The sequence below is a fragment of the Hyla sarda genome, chromosome 4 (genome assembly GCF_029499605.1).
Source record: "Hyla sarda isolate aHylSar1 chromosome 4, aHylSar1.hap1, whole genome shotgun sequence".
NCBI classification, from domain to species: domain Eukaryota; kingdom Metazoa; phylum Chordata; class Amphibia; order Anura; family Hylidae; genus Hyla; species Hyla sarda.
In genome coordinates this window covers 122,246,692-122,265,027 of record NC_079192.1, presented here as the reverse complement: position 1 = coordinate 122,265,027, position 18,336 = coordinate 122,246,692, and the positions used below count along the sequence as shown (strand labels likewise).

General features: G+C 41.6%; 2 protein-coding genes across 7 annotated transcripts in view; both read right to left on the bottom strand.

Annotated features, from left to right (window-relative positions):
• LOC130368387 (cell surface hyaluronidase-like) overlaps window positions 1-18,336 on the bottom strand; it is a 118,329-nt gene that overhangs the window by 11,891 nt on the left and 88,102 nt on the right. For 4 of the 5 annotated variants that reach the window (XM_056571967.1, XM_056571965.1, XM_056571966.1 and 1 more), the window contains 3 exons: window positions 14,870-15,085; window positions 9,278-9,486; window positions 1,526-1,708 (listed from right to left, as the gene is read on the bottom strand). In XM_056571967.1, the coding sequence (XP_056427942.1) occupies window positions 1,526-1,708; window positions 9,278-9,486; window positions 14,870-15,085 (608 nt within the window). Of the gene's footprint in view, window positions 1-1,525; window positions 1,709-9,277; window positions 9,487-13,837; window positions 13,885-14,869; window positions 15,086-18,336 lie in introns of those variants that run through there. The other variant, XM_056571969.1, reaches the window with a different exon arrangement.
• Window positions 1-18,336, bottom strand: part of CEMIP (cell migration inducing hyaluronidase 1) — a 130,609-nt gene that overhangs the window by 95,705 nt on the left and 16,568 nt on the right. The gene's annotated exons all lie outside the window — the stretch shown is intronic.

Genomic DNA, 18,336 nt, shown 5'->3' with positions numbered 1-18,336 from the left:
TACTCTTTCCCATGGAGCGTGTCTATTATTGCAGCTCGGTGTCATTCACTTCAGTGGAGCAGAATACCAATACTAGGCACAGCCCTTGGTCCGGAGTGGTTGTGTTTCTGCAAGAAAGCAGCCATGATTTTTAACCTCATGCTACCCCTTTAAAGGTAATCTGGGAGTTCCCTATCATGCCCAGAGCTGCAAACATGGCTGAGAGAGAGAGATACACTCCAACCAAAAGCAACATCTGCATAAGGTTTGTTCTCCAGACACTTTTGTTTCCTCCCCCACTCCAAATACCTACTGATAGCTTACTTTGGAATTTAGACCCCCCCCCCACCCCCAAATGGGTCCAGTAAGTGATGACAACAAGCTTTGTAAAGTCACTGTAGGGGAAAGATGGAGGAGTGGCACCACTGCTTCAATGCACTCACCTCTAAAACTTCAATTCTTTATTCATCTATTAAAAGCAGGCAGGTTTTTGGCAGAGTAGAACGGTAAAAGACGCCACGGCAGAGCCGGGCGTGCACGCCCGGCTCTACCGTGGCCTCTTTTACCGTTCTACTCTGCCAGAAACCTGCCTGCTTTTAGTGGATGAATAAAGAATTGAAGTTAAAAGGGGTATTCCAGGCAAAAACTTTTTTTTATATATCAACCGGCTCCGGAAAGTTAAACAGATTTGTAAATTACTTCTATTAAAAAATCTTAATCCTTTCAATAGTTATTAGCTTCTGAAGTTTTCTGTCTAACTGCTCAATGATGATGTCACGTCCCGGGAGCTGGGCATGATGGGAAAATATCCCCATAGGAGCTGGACAGCTCCCGGGACGTGAGTCATCAGAAAGCAGTTAGACAGAAAACAAGCAACTCAACTTCAGAAGCTAATAACTACTGGAAGGATTAAGATTTTTTTATAGAAGTAATATACAAATCTGTTTAACTTTCCGGAGCCAGTTGATTTTTATATATATATATATATATATATATATATATATATATAAAAGTTTTTGCCTGGAATACCCCTTTAAGAGGTGAGTGCACTGTAGCTATTTCTCTCATTATTGTGATCAAGCTTTGTAAAGTGTTGTGGAATATGTTGGCGTCATATAAATAAAGCATTTATTATTATTTTACAAATCAAAATTTATACATGCATGGCAGGAGTTGAACATTTACGGCATACATGGAGCATGAGCATTCTTTTTGAGACAAGGGAAGAGTTTTCTGCCCATTGTGCTGATAGAATGGCGCAGGTGCGACACTTAACTGCACTATGACCTTCATGTCTGGGAGCGTCTAGAGATACACGATAACATCTGCCTCCGGGAAACTAATTGTGGATAACATGTTCTAGCAAAGTATAGCGTGCAGAACGGGAACTGGAAGCTTGACTCTGCTGCTTCAGCTTACTTGTAACTTCTAATGGGTAACGTGAACAATAATAACATGTTGATCGCATTATAAACAGTCATTATATGGATGTCAATAAAAAATACACCTAATGTAATAGACGGTACAATAAAGGCAGAACACTCACCCAGACTCCTTACTGAAGTGATACAGTCTATTTGCTGATGCATTCAGGGCTTGATGAATGGAGGATGCCATGGAATAATGGCGTACACTGTGTAAGCGTCCAGTGTTACGATCATAGATATCTGCTGTAACTTGGAATACTGCACTTTTTGGGTAGCACAAAGCAATCTGCAGCCAATCTCCTCTGCAAGAGATAAAGGTGGGGATGTGTTATTGAAAATATTTATTTTCTTTACACTTTGGTGCCATTGGTTTCATATTAGCATTAGTAATAAAAAGGGTTACAGTTATTATGAGGTTAAAAAAAAAGGTCTATGGGGGAGATTTATCCAAATCAGTGAGGAGGAAGAACGGTGCAAGTTGCTCATAGCAACCAATCCGATGGCTTTTTTCATAGGCCTCAGAAGCAATGCGATTGGTTGCTATGGGCAACTGCTCCATTCTTCGTCTACACAGGTTTTGCTAATGTGCGGTAATTTCTAAAAGTCACAAACCTGTATCTTGCTTAGTGTTTATTAATAAAATATTATTATAAAAAGAAACAATTCATTTGATTCTACTATTTTGTAATGAGTTGGGCAGTTTAAATTACCTAGTGCTACATGTGGATTTTTATCTTGAAAGAGAGGGGAAACAAGCAGAGATGAAAATCTCCATATTCATTTCTATACTAGCTAAGTACCCGGCATTGCCTGGTTTTTCCTTCCTAATCCTTGTTGAGGAGGAAAATAAACAAAGCAGGAAGCTTTTGACTTCATATCCAGTCCTCATATATTGTTGTCATATCCCAACCCCATATCCCGTCCTCATATCCCGTCCTCCTATCCCGACCTCCTATCTCGTCCTCATATCTTGACCTCCTATTCAGTCCTCATATCCCGTCCTCGTATCCCAACCCACAATATGTGTACCAGGTATTGAAATATCTCCAGCTGTATGGAAGTCATGTGGGAACATACATTTCCCATTGATTTGCATGGAACTTTAAACAAAAACCCCGACCCTCACAAATGCGGGTAGTTAAGGGTTAAATTAACTATCCTATATTTTAAGTGGACATATAAGTAACATGTGACCAAGTATTATCGACATATCTCCAGCCGTTTGGAAGTTATGCAGTAACATATATTTCCCATAGACTTGTATGGGACTTTAAACAAAAACCCCGCCCCTGGCAAATGGGGGTGAGTAAGGGTTAAATCACCTATCCTATGTTTGTTGTTGACATATAAGTAACATGTGTGCCAAGTTTCATGTTAATATCTTCAGCCGTTTGGACGTGATGCTGGAACATACACACATACATACATACACACATTGAGTTATATATATATATATATATATATATATATATATATATATATAGATTATGACCTTTGCCATTTATAACCATACATCTTAACAATATTGTACTTTAATATATCATATAATATTTCGTTTACATATACTGGATGCAGGACTTTAAATGCACAGTTTTGTGTGTACAAAAGGAGAGGATTTACTGTACTCTGTTAATGTGGAAAATACATCCATATGATGAAGAACACATATCCAGGTGACAGCTAAGTGGACTTGAGAAATCAACATTTAGGACATAACCCAGAGGGAGCTTCTTGGGGCTATATTACTGCAGTAGTCTGAACTCGGGAGCAATCCAGGATAATGATCAGCTCAATACACAGCCAAGAAAATTCCAAAATCTGGAAGACATTCCTTAGTTGAAAAGAAGCCAGACCTCAAGCGTTCGCCACTCTCATGCTGGGTTTTAATTACTATTATACATCGCTGTTAAGAAAGGATTTATTAGATCAAAACTGAAAAGGTTTATGTGCTAAGCCCTGTCCCTGGAGGGCCCCCGGGGGGCGTAAAGCTCCCCTTTGCCTGTAATCCCCATAAACAGGATCCCCTTTCCTTGTGTGCCTTGCTGACTGTAATCAGTGGATATCTCCTGGATCGCCCACCAGGGTTAACCCCTAAAAGTTCACTGGGGTCACTAATTTAGAAACACAGTAAATAATATTGCTGTCATACACTTTATTTTTTTCCGAGGAAGTGAATTCTTTTATCGCTTTCTGGGAATCAAGAATATTCTTCCAATGCTAATTACACTTGATTAGAACCAGGATTACGAGATAAACCCAGCCGCCCCTGACATTCTTTTCTCAAGGCTGAACAGTTTATTATTTGGGAAAGATACATACATGCTGTTCTTTTTAGGTCATTATATCTACAATTCCTATTCCCCCATAACACTAGAGTAGTTTTACCCCTACTTCATGGGAGCCATGCAGTCTGCCAAGATGAAGCCTATTTATAACTCGTAGTTGGACAATTTATTGAGTGAGGTATTTTCTTCTTTCCTAAAACAGTCTACGGATTCTAGGATTATTGTATTGCATTGTGATTATAATAAAGTAGTGCAGTGCAATGCCTGGGAGAGATAGGGGAAATGGGCAGTAAGCCATACTGTATTCATATAAACAAGAAACATACTGTACTCGAAGGAGATGGGCTGCTCTGTGGAGTAACCATCTTAATGTATATATAACAGCCAGCACCTGCCCATTCCCATAGTTTTAATCCTTTTGTAATTTCCTAGCCTAGGAGCTGCTGAGCTGCTTTTCCACCATTCCGTCCTTCTAGATTCTAGATTAATGTTTGACAGGAATGATACACTTCTGGACTGACAGTAGGAAGAGCCTAGTGTTGGGCAGAATAAGTGTGGTGATGTCATCATGCTTTGCCGCCAACTGGGGAATGTGTGGATGGTCCTGCCTCTCTGTAGTGACCACAGGTGTTCAGAAAACCAAAAGCAGCTAAAATTGGGAAATTATGCAATTTGGGTAACTTCCATTGAGTTCAGTCAGGAGCTGGCCATAAAACCTGGAAGCGCTGAGGTGAGACAACCCCTTTAATATTAGGCCTAGTGGATGAAAAATGAAAGATTCCAATTTTTTTTATAATATTGCCAAAATATCTTAAAGAAGATGTTCAGCAAAACAAAACAAACCTATTGGCCGGATAGGGATAAGTGTCTGATCACAGGGATTCCAACTGCTGGGACCCACCTGCAATCTCCCATTCGGAGCCCCTGCTTGGCCCCGGATCTGCTCCAGGAAATTAAGTTTTGCAACCAGCATGTCAGCTGGCTGAAAAACACCCCTACATTCATCTCTATCGGAGGCACAGCGTTCGTTGTTCTCCGTCTGAGAGCGGGGTTCGGGGTAGCGCCGTGGCCATGGCCATAAAGTTTTTGTTTTCAACACATGCTGCCTCCAGTTTCACCACTACAATTTCCAGCATGCCCCGACAGCCAACAGATGTCAGGACAAGCTGGGAGTTGTAGTGGTGAAACAGCTGGAGGTACCCTGTATAGATGAGCTAAGGGCAGAAGTCAGCCTCCCAGCAGGCATCAGTGATGTCGCAACTGCATGGGGAAATCTGCCTGTCCACCTGGTAAGTGAGCACACTACCAGGTAGACAAAAAGGCATTTCTCAGATAGTAAAAAAAAAATTTAAAGGCAGGGAGGGGGTTAGGGATAGATGGGCAATAGGCAGGGACAGAAAAAAAAAATAAAACAATAAAAAAAGAGGATGGTGGGAGCTACTCTTTAATTTCACAGACCTACCGAGACATTTCTACTTGCATTTTCGATGCTACAATCAAATTTGATTGCGGTGTCTAATGGGTTAAAGCTGCGCATCACCGTGATCAGTGGTGTCTGGCATTAGAGATGGATCCTGGTGGCCACCCGGACCACCCAGCTATGACCCGCGCTCAGCTCCTGAGCGTGTGTCATATTAGGGGAGTGGGACGCTGTTGTCCACAAGAGGTTAAAGGTTGAATTGTGGAAGGTAGAAGTGATTCTCACGCCTACTGGTAGGTGGTGTAGCTTTGCACCTAAAAAAGTAACTTTGCGTACAAAATAGCAACTTTTGACAAAAGCCGCAAATGATAAATACGTGACCACTGCATGATCAAAAAGAAAAAGTTCTACAGGTAGGCAAAAAGAGTGAAACTGTCTATATCAAAAGGCGCATAAAAGTCGCTAAATATGCTGTTTGTGCCTGAACTGCGCCAAAACATAGACAAAAAAAATGCTCTAAAAGCAATGATAAATCTCCCACATTCTCTTTAAAGGGGAACTCCGCCCCTAGACATCTTATCCCATATCCAAAGGATAGGGGATAAGATGTCTGATCACGGGAGTCTCGCTGGAGCATTGTGACATCATGGCTCCTTCCCTCGTGATGTCACGGCCCCTCCCATAGACTTTCATTAAGGGGGTGGTCCGTGACATCATGATGGGGCGGAGCCCTGTATCGCCCGTCATTACGCACAGAGCGAGTTTGCTCTGTGCAGTAATGACAGTGAGGTGCTGCAGACGAGATCCCGGGGGTCCCCTTTGGATAGGGGATAAGATGTCAAGGGGCGGAGTACCCCATCTGAGAACTGCATCCCTCAAAACTGTTCAGTAAATTTGATTTGTTTGAATACCATTAGTATGCGACGGTCTTATTTTAAGGTCTACCCCATGTTATGCATCTATTATATTGCATATTTTTTGCTTCAATCTGAGTAGCTACAATTTGAAATCATAAGCTGAAACAAATAAGGAGCCTATAAGTATTCCATTTGAAGCTAAATATTCTCCTGTTTGATGAATGGATACATTTTTTTTTTGCTTTGCACTCATATTCAGTAGACAAAGACAGCTGCCAAATCCTGAGGTTCCTGAGCACAAATGAACAGCATTATTGATATTAACAAAGCACTTGAAGACAGAAAGCAAATCCCTTCCTTGAGCATTGCCAGGGTTGCTTACATGAGTCCTGAGCTGAGAGCAAGGTCCATATTCCTTATAAATATGTTTCATCCTCATCTGCTCTGGGGAAATTGACTGAGATGCTTATGTAGGTTCAGCCCTATGTCTCTGGTCTTACATGAGCCTCCTCGCCTCTATTACTGAGCTACCATACGCTCCTGTTTAGAAATGCGTTTGTTTGTTGAAATGTATTGGCAGCCGTAACACATATTTATAAGCTGTGAGTAGGGAGTTCTGGCAGATATCAGCAATGACAGAGAACAAAGAATCATCGCCTGGAAGCCAGTCAGTCGTGCTGCCTCTCTGACTGATAGAAGCCTCCAGACTGCATGTCATTTATGGCAAAGGCGAAGCAGGGACATCTTATGTCTAAATCACCCTTGTCACGTGTCACTGGTGACAGCCACATACCGCCAGACCCACATATATTAGGGAATTCGGTGAGACAGACACATACTGTGCTCGTGGCACCAATAATTACTTCCATATATTGCAAATGGTAACCCTATAATTACAATGTGCACTCATTCACACCCCCCCCCCCCCCCATCAGATCTAACGAGGACCTGACTCTCCAAGTAAAAAGTTCCGGCCACCACCTTCCGAGACATACTTGTCTTGGCAGTGACGGCCCGCTCGGCCAATCACCAGCTGCAATGGTTTGTGAAGACTGCCCAACAGCTCTGGAAGTAGCCTATCCCCCTAAAGAAAGAAAGGACTGAGTAGTTGAAATTTAACATACTCATCCTTTTATCCCTCTAAATCTGTCTTTGGGAAAACATGGGGAGCCACCATCCACATCAGATTGTAAGTAGGTCCTATCTAATGTGCAATGCCAGCGATACTTTATCAAGGTTAATTACCAGCTTGTAGGACTCTCACACACCCAATAGAATATGGCACAGGATACATACAACCTTTGAAACCCCAATTTAAAAAGGGGTACTCCGGTGGAAAACTTTTTTTTTTTTTTTTTTTTTTTATTAACTGGTGCCAAAAAGTTAAACAGATTTGTAAATTACTTCTATTAAAAAATCTTTACCCTTCCTGTACTTTTTAGCAACTGTATGCTACAGAGAAAATTCTGTTCTCTTTGAATCTCTTGTCTTGTCTTGAATCTCTTGTCTTGTCCACAGTGCTCTCTGCTGACATCTCTGTCCGTGTCAGGAACTGTCCAGAGCAGCATAGGTTTGCAATGGGGATTTTCTCCTGCTCTGGACAGTTCCTGATATGGGCATCAGGTGTCAGCAGAGAGCACTGTGGACAAGACAAAAAAGAAATAAAAAAAGAACAGAATTTCCTCGGTAGCATACAGCTGCTAAAAAGTACAGCAAGGGTAAAGATTTTTTAATAGAAGTCATTAACAAATCTGTTTAACTTTCTGGCACCAGTTGACTTATAAAGACCTAAAAAAAATGTTTTCCACCGGAGTACCTCTTTAAAATTATCAACTTAAATTTTCAATGTAAGGCTTAAAATGTACCTGTCACAGAGATATGTCAAAAGCTTTAACCTGTGCTGAGATCTCCACCGATCCAGAGAATGATGACACAGTAGTGCGCTTTACTCCCCAGCTTTCAGCAATCTTTGCCTTGCTGCCCCATAGATATATAATGGAGCAGTGAAACAACAAATGTGGAAAGCACGTAAAGTGCGCTACTGTGTGCTTCTTTCCTTTAGTTGGAGGTCTCGGCAACAAGATTCCAACCGATAAAAACTATTAAAATGTAAAAAAAAATTTCAAATGACAGGTAGATTTACCTATAAGCACAGTAGCCTTTTGCCTACAGGCAGCCCTGGGGAAAGAGCACCTGCTTATTGAAAAGTTCACATATGAATACACATATACAGAAGAGTATATAGTAATATGTATGTAAATAAAACATACCGTATATACTCGAGTATAAGCCGACCCAAATATAAGCCGAGGCCCCTAATTTCACCCCAAAAACCCAGAAAAAGTTGTTGACTCGACTATAAGCCTAGGGTGGGAAATAAATCATCCCCCCCATGTCATCATCCAGACCCCCGTCATCATCCAGACCCCCCCCCCCTTCATCATCACCGCCTGTCAATCCCTTCATCAGTGGTCTTCAACCTGCGGACCTCCAGATGTTGCAAAACTACAACTCCCAGCATGCTCGGACAGCCGATGGCTGTCCGGGCATGCTGGGAGTTGTAGTTTTGAAACCTCTGGAGGTCCGCAGGTTGAAGACCACTGCGGCCTTCATCATCATCCAGACCCCCCCCCCCTTTAGTTTTCTACTCACCTCCCCTCAGTGGGAAGGAAGGGTGAGCTGGTCTGGGCCATCTATGCTGCAGGGACCGTCCGGTGGGGAGGGTTAGTCGTTCCGGCTGTCCATTTTTACCGGGGGGGGGCCCTCTTCTTCTGCCCCGGACTAGTGACGTTGCCTTGACGACGACGCACAGGACAGTCCCTGCAGCATAGATGGCCCAGACCAGCTCACCCACCCTTCCCACCGAGGGGAGGTGAGTAGAAAACTAAAGGGGGGTCTGGATGATGACGAAGGCCGCAGTGGTCTTCAACCTGCGGACCTCCAGAGGTTTCAAAACTACAACTTCCGGGCATGCTGGGAGTTGTAGTTCTGCAACATCTGGAGGTCCGCAGGTTGAAGACCACTGAGAAGGAATTGACAGGCGGAGAGTTCACTCGAGTATAAGCCGAGGGAGGCTTTTTCAGCACGAAAAATCGTGCTGAAAAACTCGGCTTCTACTCGAGTATATACGGAACTACTGTTTGCATGAATAGAAAACTTCAATGCATTTATGGAGATAGCAAGAAAGGGGTATATCTAATATGAGGATTGATGATAAGGCACTCCTATTACCCGAATTCTTACTACAATTATCTATAGGTTACAGAAGGTATAAGAGAAGCAGGAGATGAACTGGAATGTGTTTGGTACCTGTTAAAGTTGATTGGATACAATATGATTTCCCGCGGTGATTGTCCCTCCCATCGGATGGTATAGGCCTGCTGTAGCATCACCACTGGTTGGTACTGCTGATATGGTGCTCCCTTATTAACACCCACCAGTCTCAATGGATGTGAAGGATAAGCAGCCCTGGCTACCAATATAGTCAGGTTCTCAGGGCGCCTGGCCTGGATATAGAGCTGTAGGGCAGAAACAGAAGGCACAGTCAAGCATTGAAAGCAACAGTTTCTATAAATGCTAATAATTCCCTTCTATAAGCAGGTGGTGAAATGAATCAGGTTGTGCCAACCTAAATAATAAAATACTTTCTTATTCCCAGTAACTCATGAAAAAAATGAAAAGGAGTAAGAATATACTGAAGAATGTGTTTACAATACATAACAAGACATTTGGGGCATAATTATAAAAAGAACTGCTGCCAGTTCTGAGATGGTGAAAACAGTGCAGGTTGTATTGATTGCGAGCCATGTGAACATACACATACTACACTTTACATTGGCATGGACCCACCAAGAAACATTCTAAGAAGTACAGGATATAAAAGCACAGGAATAAATGACAGCAGCACAATAGAAAGCTATCAAATAATAACTATTGGAAGGATTAAGATTTTTTAATAGAAGTAATTTACAAATCTGTTTAACTTTCCGGAGCCAATTGATATATAAAAAAAAGTTTTGGCCTGGAATACCCCTTTAAATTTGATGTGTTAGAAGCAGGAATAATAGGCCATAACACTCGGAGTTAGTTTGATAAGAGCCAGGGCTCAAGTCCTGCAGGAACTCGTGGGAACTGAGTTTCTGCACCTTTTCCACAGCAGGAACACTGTTCCCATTAGCAGGACTAACCCTTGAGTGGAAATCTTGGGTGAGTTCCCACACTTCTCTTCCCCAGCACTTGACCCCTGATAAGAGCTATAGAAATGGCTATATGACTCGACAAAGTGTTTGCAGTGGATCACTGAGGAACCAGCAACAGGGTGATGGGCACCAAAGGGAGGAATTTTACAGAAGAGCGACTGTAGCACATATTGCTGAAAAAGTTACGGCTGGCACCAATAAAAAGGTGTCAGAACACACACATTATCGTCTTATAATAATTCATTTTACATCATGTGGCACCAGAACTGTGGGAACAAGCAGGTAGAGGCAGTGTTCTGTGGGAAATATTCTGCTGATTAACATTGGGTCCTGGTTCCTATATGGGTTATCGCCCATTTTCTCCAAAAATTATAGAGAAATTCTTAGACTCCATGCATCACATTTCACATGTCAACATACCAAGCCCCAGATAATCATTATTCTAGTGTTTGTAAGTACTTACAGATAGTATGTATGATATTTATAGGACATGATATTCTACTGTCTATGTGTCTATGGATAAAATACACTGAGTATTTCCAAGTCTCTTCCAGTTCACCAGGCTGTGCTGAGGTGGGAGAATTGTGAGGAATTAGCCTACAAGCCAAATCACATACCACTGGTCTATTATGCTCCTTTCACACTATATATTGCTCCGTTTTAAAGACCCGTTATAATGTCCCGTTAAGAAAACCCTTAAAAACGGCCTTTAAACGGCTGTTACAAAATCCCATTAAAGTCTATGGGAATTTTTGATTATCCGTTATCACCCATTATAGAACATTATGAATAACGGACGTTATTTGTGACGGGAGAAAAAACGTTACATGCACTAAATTATCTCCCGTCACAAATAACGTCCGCTATTCATAATGGGCTATAACGGTTGATAACGGATAATCAAAACATCCCATAGACTTTAATGGGATTTTGTAACGGCCGTTTTTAAGGGTTTTCTTAACGGGACATTATAACAGGTTTTTAAAACGGAGCAACATATAGTGTGAAAGGAGCCTCAGATGGAAATGGCAACCTATCCATTTCCATATGTTGAATAGTCTCGTTTTTGCCAAATATTTAGATCCTGCTTTAGTATGGGAAGCAAGCCCTGTCCTGATAGACTCGTGGCTTAATAATAATTTTGATTTTCAGAAGAAAAGGGCTGGATGTTTTACAAAGCTGGTCTGCCAAACTGATATCTGATGCATTTTGGGTAGATGTCACTGCTGCCAATCACAAAAGAGTTCAGCTTTTATAACGCAAATATATCTTGCACATCTTGACTGTAATCTACATAGACCTTTGAGCAGGTAGGTGTATAACTATTGCCTATGGTATATAAGGATAACATAGATGAAGTGTTTTATAAAGGGGCAGGTATAAAAAGATATGAAACCTTGATAGATGTCGTTTTATTCTGTCTACAAATACCTGTCAAGAAAATGATAATTGCTCTGGGTGTAGCGCAAAATACGGTGGAGAATTGTCTAAGATCAAAACAAAGGTGAAGAACATGAGTGAGAAACCCAGGTATGGGAAAAACATATAATCTACACCCTTTAGAGGAATGCAACCTGTTGTTATTGTCATAGAAACAGAACAAAACCGATTTGCAATGTATGGCAGCGAAAGACACTCAGGTGTTTAATGTTCCATGACATCGCTGCCTGGATTTCTCCCTGGCTTTCACCTGTAATGCACAGATTTACTAAAAATAAACTTTCTTGGTAGGCTAAATATTTGTAATAGTATGTAAGATGTTTCTGATCTGTATCTACAATTGTTAACCAATATATAGTTCCAGAGTTATAACCAGTCATAAAAGAGTTGTTTCAAATAGGATCCCAACAAGGTAACCATACACTTTAGATTAAAGTAGATATAAAGTCAATTTTTTAGCTAAAATTTAACAACAAAAAATCATATTGCCAACACAATGGCAGACTGTATTTGTCTGGAAAGTTGCCGACAGTGCTAAAAGGGGTACTCCAGTGAAAACCTTTTTTCTTTTAAATCAACTGGTGGCAGAAAGTTAAACATATTTGTAAATTACTTCTATTAAAAAATCTTAATCCTTCCTGTACTTATTAGCTGCTGAATACTACAGAGGAAATTATTTTCTTTTTGGAATGCTCTCTGATGACATCACGAGCACAGTTCTCTCTGCTGTCGTTATTATAATAATGATAACGCTTTATTTATTGTTGTCCTTAGTGGGATTTGAACCCTAGTCCCCAGCACTGCAAGGCAGCAGTGCTAACCACTGAACCACCATGCTGCCCTTAGCATACATCTACTCTGCACGGTTGCTAAAATGGACAGAGATGTCAGCAGAGAGTACTGTATTCGTGATGTCATCAGTGTTCCAAAAAGAAAGGAATTTCCTCTGTAGCATTCAGCAGCTAATAAGTACTGGAAGGATTAAGATTTTTTAATAGAAGTAATTTACAAATATGTTTAACTTTCTGCCACCAGTTGATTTAAAAGAAAAAAGGTTTTCACCGGAGTACCCCTTTAAAGTTTTTGTTCAATAACCAGATGCAATATCTTTAATTCAGGTAAAATCTTTTGTCCATGAATGATCTTTCAGGAAAAAACATTCCCAGAAAGGAAGTTTATCTCTCTCTAGGTGTCATTGATCATGTATGGCCAGTTTGAGCCACTGTAATAGACAATATGGTCTAAAATGTGTATGGCTGTGTCTGCAAAACAATCTTCGTTTAATGGTTATTTAACCACCTACTTCTATCTAATGTGTATGGCCTGCTGACTGTGTATTCTGCCGCTAGAGATCGCTAGAGCTCCCAACACTGGGGACCCCCGCCATTTCCATGCCGCACTCGGCGTTCATTTAGAGCGTCAGGTGCAGCGCCAGAGGCTTGTGACGTCACGGCTGCGTCCCGCTTGTGACATCACGACCACGCCCCCTCAATGCAAGTCTATGGGAGGGGGCGTGTCACGCCCCCTACCATAGACTTGCATTGAGGGGGCGTGGCCGTGACATCATGAGCGGGGCACAGCCGTGATGTCACGAGCATCTGCCCCACATCGCCATTCATCATGCACTGGATGTCTGGGGTGCCGCAGCCGAGATCGCAGGGGTCCCACCGCTGGGGATATCCATTAGATAGGGGATAAGATGTCTAGGGGTGGAGTACTCCTTTAAGATGTCAAGACACCTTAGACTTTGGAAAGTTCAGCAAACTGAAAAAAAGTGTATGGCAGCATCATGACTCTCCATAAATAAAAGGGACTTTTCTAAATAGTGAAGGGAATTATAAAACAATTTGACTTTTTAAGGCATCACAGTCTATTCTCTAACACAGAGATTCCCACAAGCCGACTTCTAGCACTAAATGAAAGGTTAATCATTTGACCTGCTGGCACTAACTGGGCAGAGAAATGATCTGGAAGTTAAATAGGACACGTGAGCCAGGCTTTAAATGGCTGTGGGAATATGCACAAGACATTTCTAATAAGGCAATGTTGGATGGAATGGTTTTGGGAATATTAATTGCAACGATGAAAAAGTGCTGTATTATAAAGCGTTATGTTAAGTTTCTATCCTGGGTTCTGTGGTGATGATAAACACGTAATCCCATAAAATGCATCAATCAAAATCAACATTGTACCAGCTCTGGCTCCATGTATTAGGGGATATATTTTATACCTGTTCTGCTTGTAGAATGGTTATTGGATCTCATTGAAGGCTATTTCCTAATAAAGAACAGATGTGGAAAAGCCACAGTAACCAAAGGGGCATTTCTTTTCTGGGAAAAACACAGCTGTATCATATGACTCAAGCCTTGAAGATGCTGGAACCATATCTTAGGGAAATGACTATAAGGGTCCAGGCTACACATGATCACAATCCTGACTACATGTATATTTACACCCACCAACCATAACATTACTTCCATAGGTGAAAGAAATCACATTGGTTATCTCTTATCACTGGTGCCGGTAAAAGATGACATATATTTGGTGCTGAGAGAACAGACAATTCTACCTATATGGTTTGGGACTAAACAAAAAGGGAGGGAACTAGCTACAGGAGGAAGAAACTAACTATATGGTGGGGACATATATACAGGGGGAACTAGCTACAGGAGGTAGAAACTATCTATATGGTGGGGACATATATACAGGGGGAACTAGCTACAGGAGGAAGAAACTATCTATATGGTGGGGACATATATACAGGGGGAACTAGCTACAGGAGGTAGAAACTATCTATATGGTGGGGACATATATACAGGGGGAACTAGCTACAGGAGGAAGAAACTATCTATATGGTGGGGACATATATACAGGGGGAACTAGCTACAGGAGGAAGAAACTATCTATATGGTGGGGACATATATACAGGGGGAACTAGCTACAGGAGGAAGAAACTATCTATATGGTGGGGAAATATATATACGGGGGGAACTAGCTACAGGAGGAAGAAACTATCTATATGGTGGGGACCCATATAAATGTTGGAATAACCAACAGGGAGGGGAATACCTACATGGGGACCTATATTCAGGGGGAACTACCAACAGTGGGGAGAAATTACACATAGGGGGGGCCTATATACAGGAGTACCCCTATATACCGGAGTACCCCTTTAAGGCTAACAAAGAATAAACAATACTAAAAGACATAAGTAGTGAGAAGTGGATTGAAACAAAAATCCTTTCTTAAATCTAGGACCAACCTGTGCATATCTGCCAGTGCATATGACCCCGTTCCATTGTGGCACAGTAAGACATCCTGGATGGCGCAAAAGGTAGTTATTTGCTCGTCCAACAAAAGTGTCAGGATAGCCGGTGATTGAGCCGTCCAAGTCATGAAAAATTGAAGCTTTGTCCCCATCATAGTCATTGGATCCAAACCACTGCCCCGGGCGACCAAAGAATACTTTGCGGCCAACCTGGATGTGAAAGCAAAAATATTCAGGATTAGCAGTGTCAGAACACATTATCATTTATAGGAGAAGTCATTTAAAGTGTTTGTTAATCTAGTGCAGATTCCACCGTCTATAACATCCACTATAACTATCAATATCATGTGCAGCGGTTAATATGTGAATTAGAAGAAATATTTATCATCTGCTCAGATCATAGCAGTACATCTGCTGCAAATAAGTAGAGCAAGTGCTCACAACGGCATCCGTTTTGCAGATGTGGTATGATATCCTTTCTGGAAGGCAGAGGAATACAATAACTAATTTGGATTGAAGAAAAAAGTAGCAAATTAAGAAGATCTGTACATCAAATCCTTCTATCACCATTATTCACTTGGAGCATGTCTTCTGTACTTATAAAAACCACGTAACATAGTCTTGCCATCTATGACTAAATAAGGGCCATTCTATTTCTTCATTGTACATAGCATAGACACTTGTAAACATTTGAGCTGCCAGGAAAGTGAGAATCTATTACTGCATCTGGATTTACTTGTGAGCTGTCTGGTATGATCCAGCATATTCCAGTATATAAAGCAGACAAACATGTCAGTGGCTCTGGCACATAGGTAATATCTGACAGCTCAGCAAGTGTGTGTGTACTTTGTCAGACCAAACAGAAAGAAAATCAGACATACTAAATGGGAGAAAGTTTATAATATCTGCTTATATTACTTAATATATTACTTTATTCCATTTAGTGTAAAGCAAAACACTTTAGCATGCTGATGTATTGGGAGTACAGGTAAGGAAAACGGTCTATTCTGAGACAATGCAAAGCGTTTCAGGGTGCATGCGCGGCTTCATCAGGCATACACCTGATGAAGCTGCGAATGCATGGTGAAATGCGTTGCATTGTATCAAAATAAACCATTTTTCTTACCTGTGGTCGTTCCAGCCAGCGCCAATTCTTTATCCTGCAGCTCCCACTAAAAGTCTTCCATTGTCTGTTATCTGTCAGCAGGAGGGCCGCAGACAGAATGTTTATACTCAGTTAAACCACTGTTGTGTGAGTTTACACAACCACCTGCAGTAAGCACAACCTTCTCTTAGGGTGGGTTCACACTACCTTTGTAGTGTAGCGGTGCTGGATCCCTTTGGGGAGAGCGAAAACCGTCCGTTCCCGTATGCCAGCTGGATCCGCCCGGAACCCCATTCATTTCCAGTTCTCTAATCGGACCTAAAACCGTGATATACCACAGTTTTAGGTATAGTGGGAAAACTGGATACAGGGCACAAATGAGCTGACCGGAGTCAGCGTTTGACTCTGGTCGGCTCATTAAAATGAATGGGGTTCCGGACGGATCTGGCTCGGATACAGGAGCGGCTGGTTTTCGCTCCCCCCAACCGGATCAGGCACCCGTACGCTACAAACGTAGTGTGAACCCAGCCTTACCAGGATTATCTGCTGGTGGTGTTTCACTGTGGAGCGCTTTCTTGTGTTTTATTTTTAAATGTATTGGGAGAGCTGACTGAGCTCCTTGAATCAGAAGGCATCCCGACAGCAGCTGAAAGACACCGCTACTCATAAAACTCCAGCCAAATGTCCTTTTCCAGTGCCTGGCACACCCTAAACTCTGGTTCTGGGCATTATATAGTAACCGATAGTTTGTACCATGGATCATAACCAGAGATCATAGGAGAGATCTCTGTACTGCCCCCTGATATACTTAGATAAAAGTATTATTATTACTATATGAATATCAAACAACATCAAATACTAGACATTAGCAATTATATTACACTGTAAATGAGATGTAACTAATGTTGGTATTTGATGACTGCAAAGGAAGCACAGAAACACTCACAGATCCTATTACACAATCCTTTCCTCAGCTCTAAGCTTACAGAATAAATCAACTTGTTTATTACACGTCCGGGGCAGAATGATTAGAAATAAGAAGTAATAGGACAGATAACCACTTCCATTTTGGGAATTGTACATGCTGTTTACTGTGCTGAGCAAAATGACACAACCTATTGGAATGGTACTGGTCCGAAAGTCCAGGCTTGTACAGAATGGGTAAACAGATGTGTGCCACTTCTGAAATCATGCCTACCGTATGGTAAGGTATTAAGAACACTGAGTAATCTGATACTAATATGTAAAAAATGTTATCGACCCCAAAGCTGTTTACTGAGCAGCCTGGAAAACATGTCACACTAGGTGAAGAAATAGAATTGGGAAATAAATACAATATCAAAATGTTTTCCAGCACAGGAAATGCAAATGAATGTGGAAGATCCTGCTTATTCTACACTAACACTTACTGCAATGTGATATTTACATCTGTTTACATGTAATTTATTACTTTATACATTTTATCTGCTGCTTGAAATCATTGCAGTTATATGCTATAAATTAGTAATTCCATGTTAGCATACATGCACATAATACAGGGCTCATATATGAACAGTGCATTTATGTATATATTTCTTACAAGACAATTCCAACCAAATCTATACTTTCTGGTCTGAAAGACTTAAGAGGAACCTCCCACTTGCCCCTCTATGTTATGGATTCCTCTAAATAAAAAAGTTGCCTAAAGGGTTGTCGGTATACTAAGTAATAGTACGTTGCAGGGAATAACATCACTATTTTACCAGACTGAGACCCTCCTGGGATTCCTTAAATTAATGGTGAACTGGCCAACAAGCTTTTTCTTAATACAAAAATCCTACTTACTAGGGTCCTAAATATAGGGGGAAAAACTACATAAAAGGGGCCCATCTACAAGGATAAGCTACCCCTCAGTATATTGGGAAAACTACATACTGAGGGACCTGTCTACCTACTATAGACCCTGTAGGAAATAAGGTGAAAAAAAGGGCTTAGATGGCCCTTAGGTAGTGGCCGCTCACCTGGAGCAAATAGGAAATTCGCAAATAACCCAACAAAGTGGGTAACCAATATAGGGAGGAACAGCTGCTATGTCGAGGGTCCCAGGAGAAGAGATGATCCAATCCTGATGCAAGTAGACAAAGGTAGAGGAAAAACGACCCTTAGTATACGCGAGCGGAATCCCGCAGTGTGAACTTAACATTAGTGTGAATGGGTCTCCGTGCGACCTGTTCCTTCTGCAGAAGTTCAGCGGCGGACAATTCCGCCGCTGAAACAGTTCCGCACAAAGAAAGAACCTGTTTGTTCTTTGCACGGATTCCGTGAACACTGCATAGCCGTCAATGGTGCCCCGCGGCCCTAGCGCCAAAGTATATTC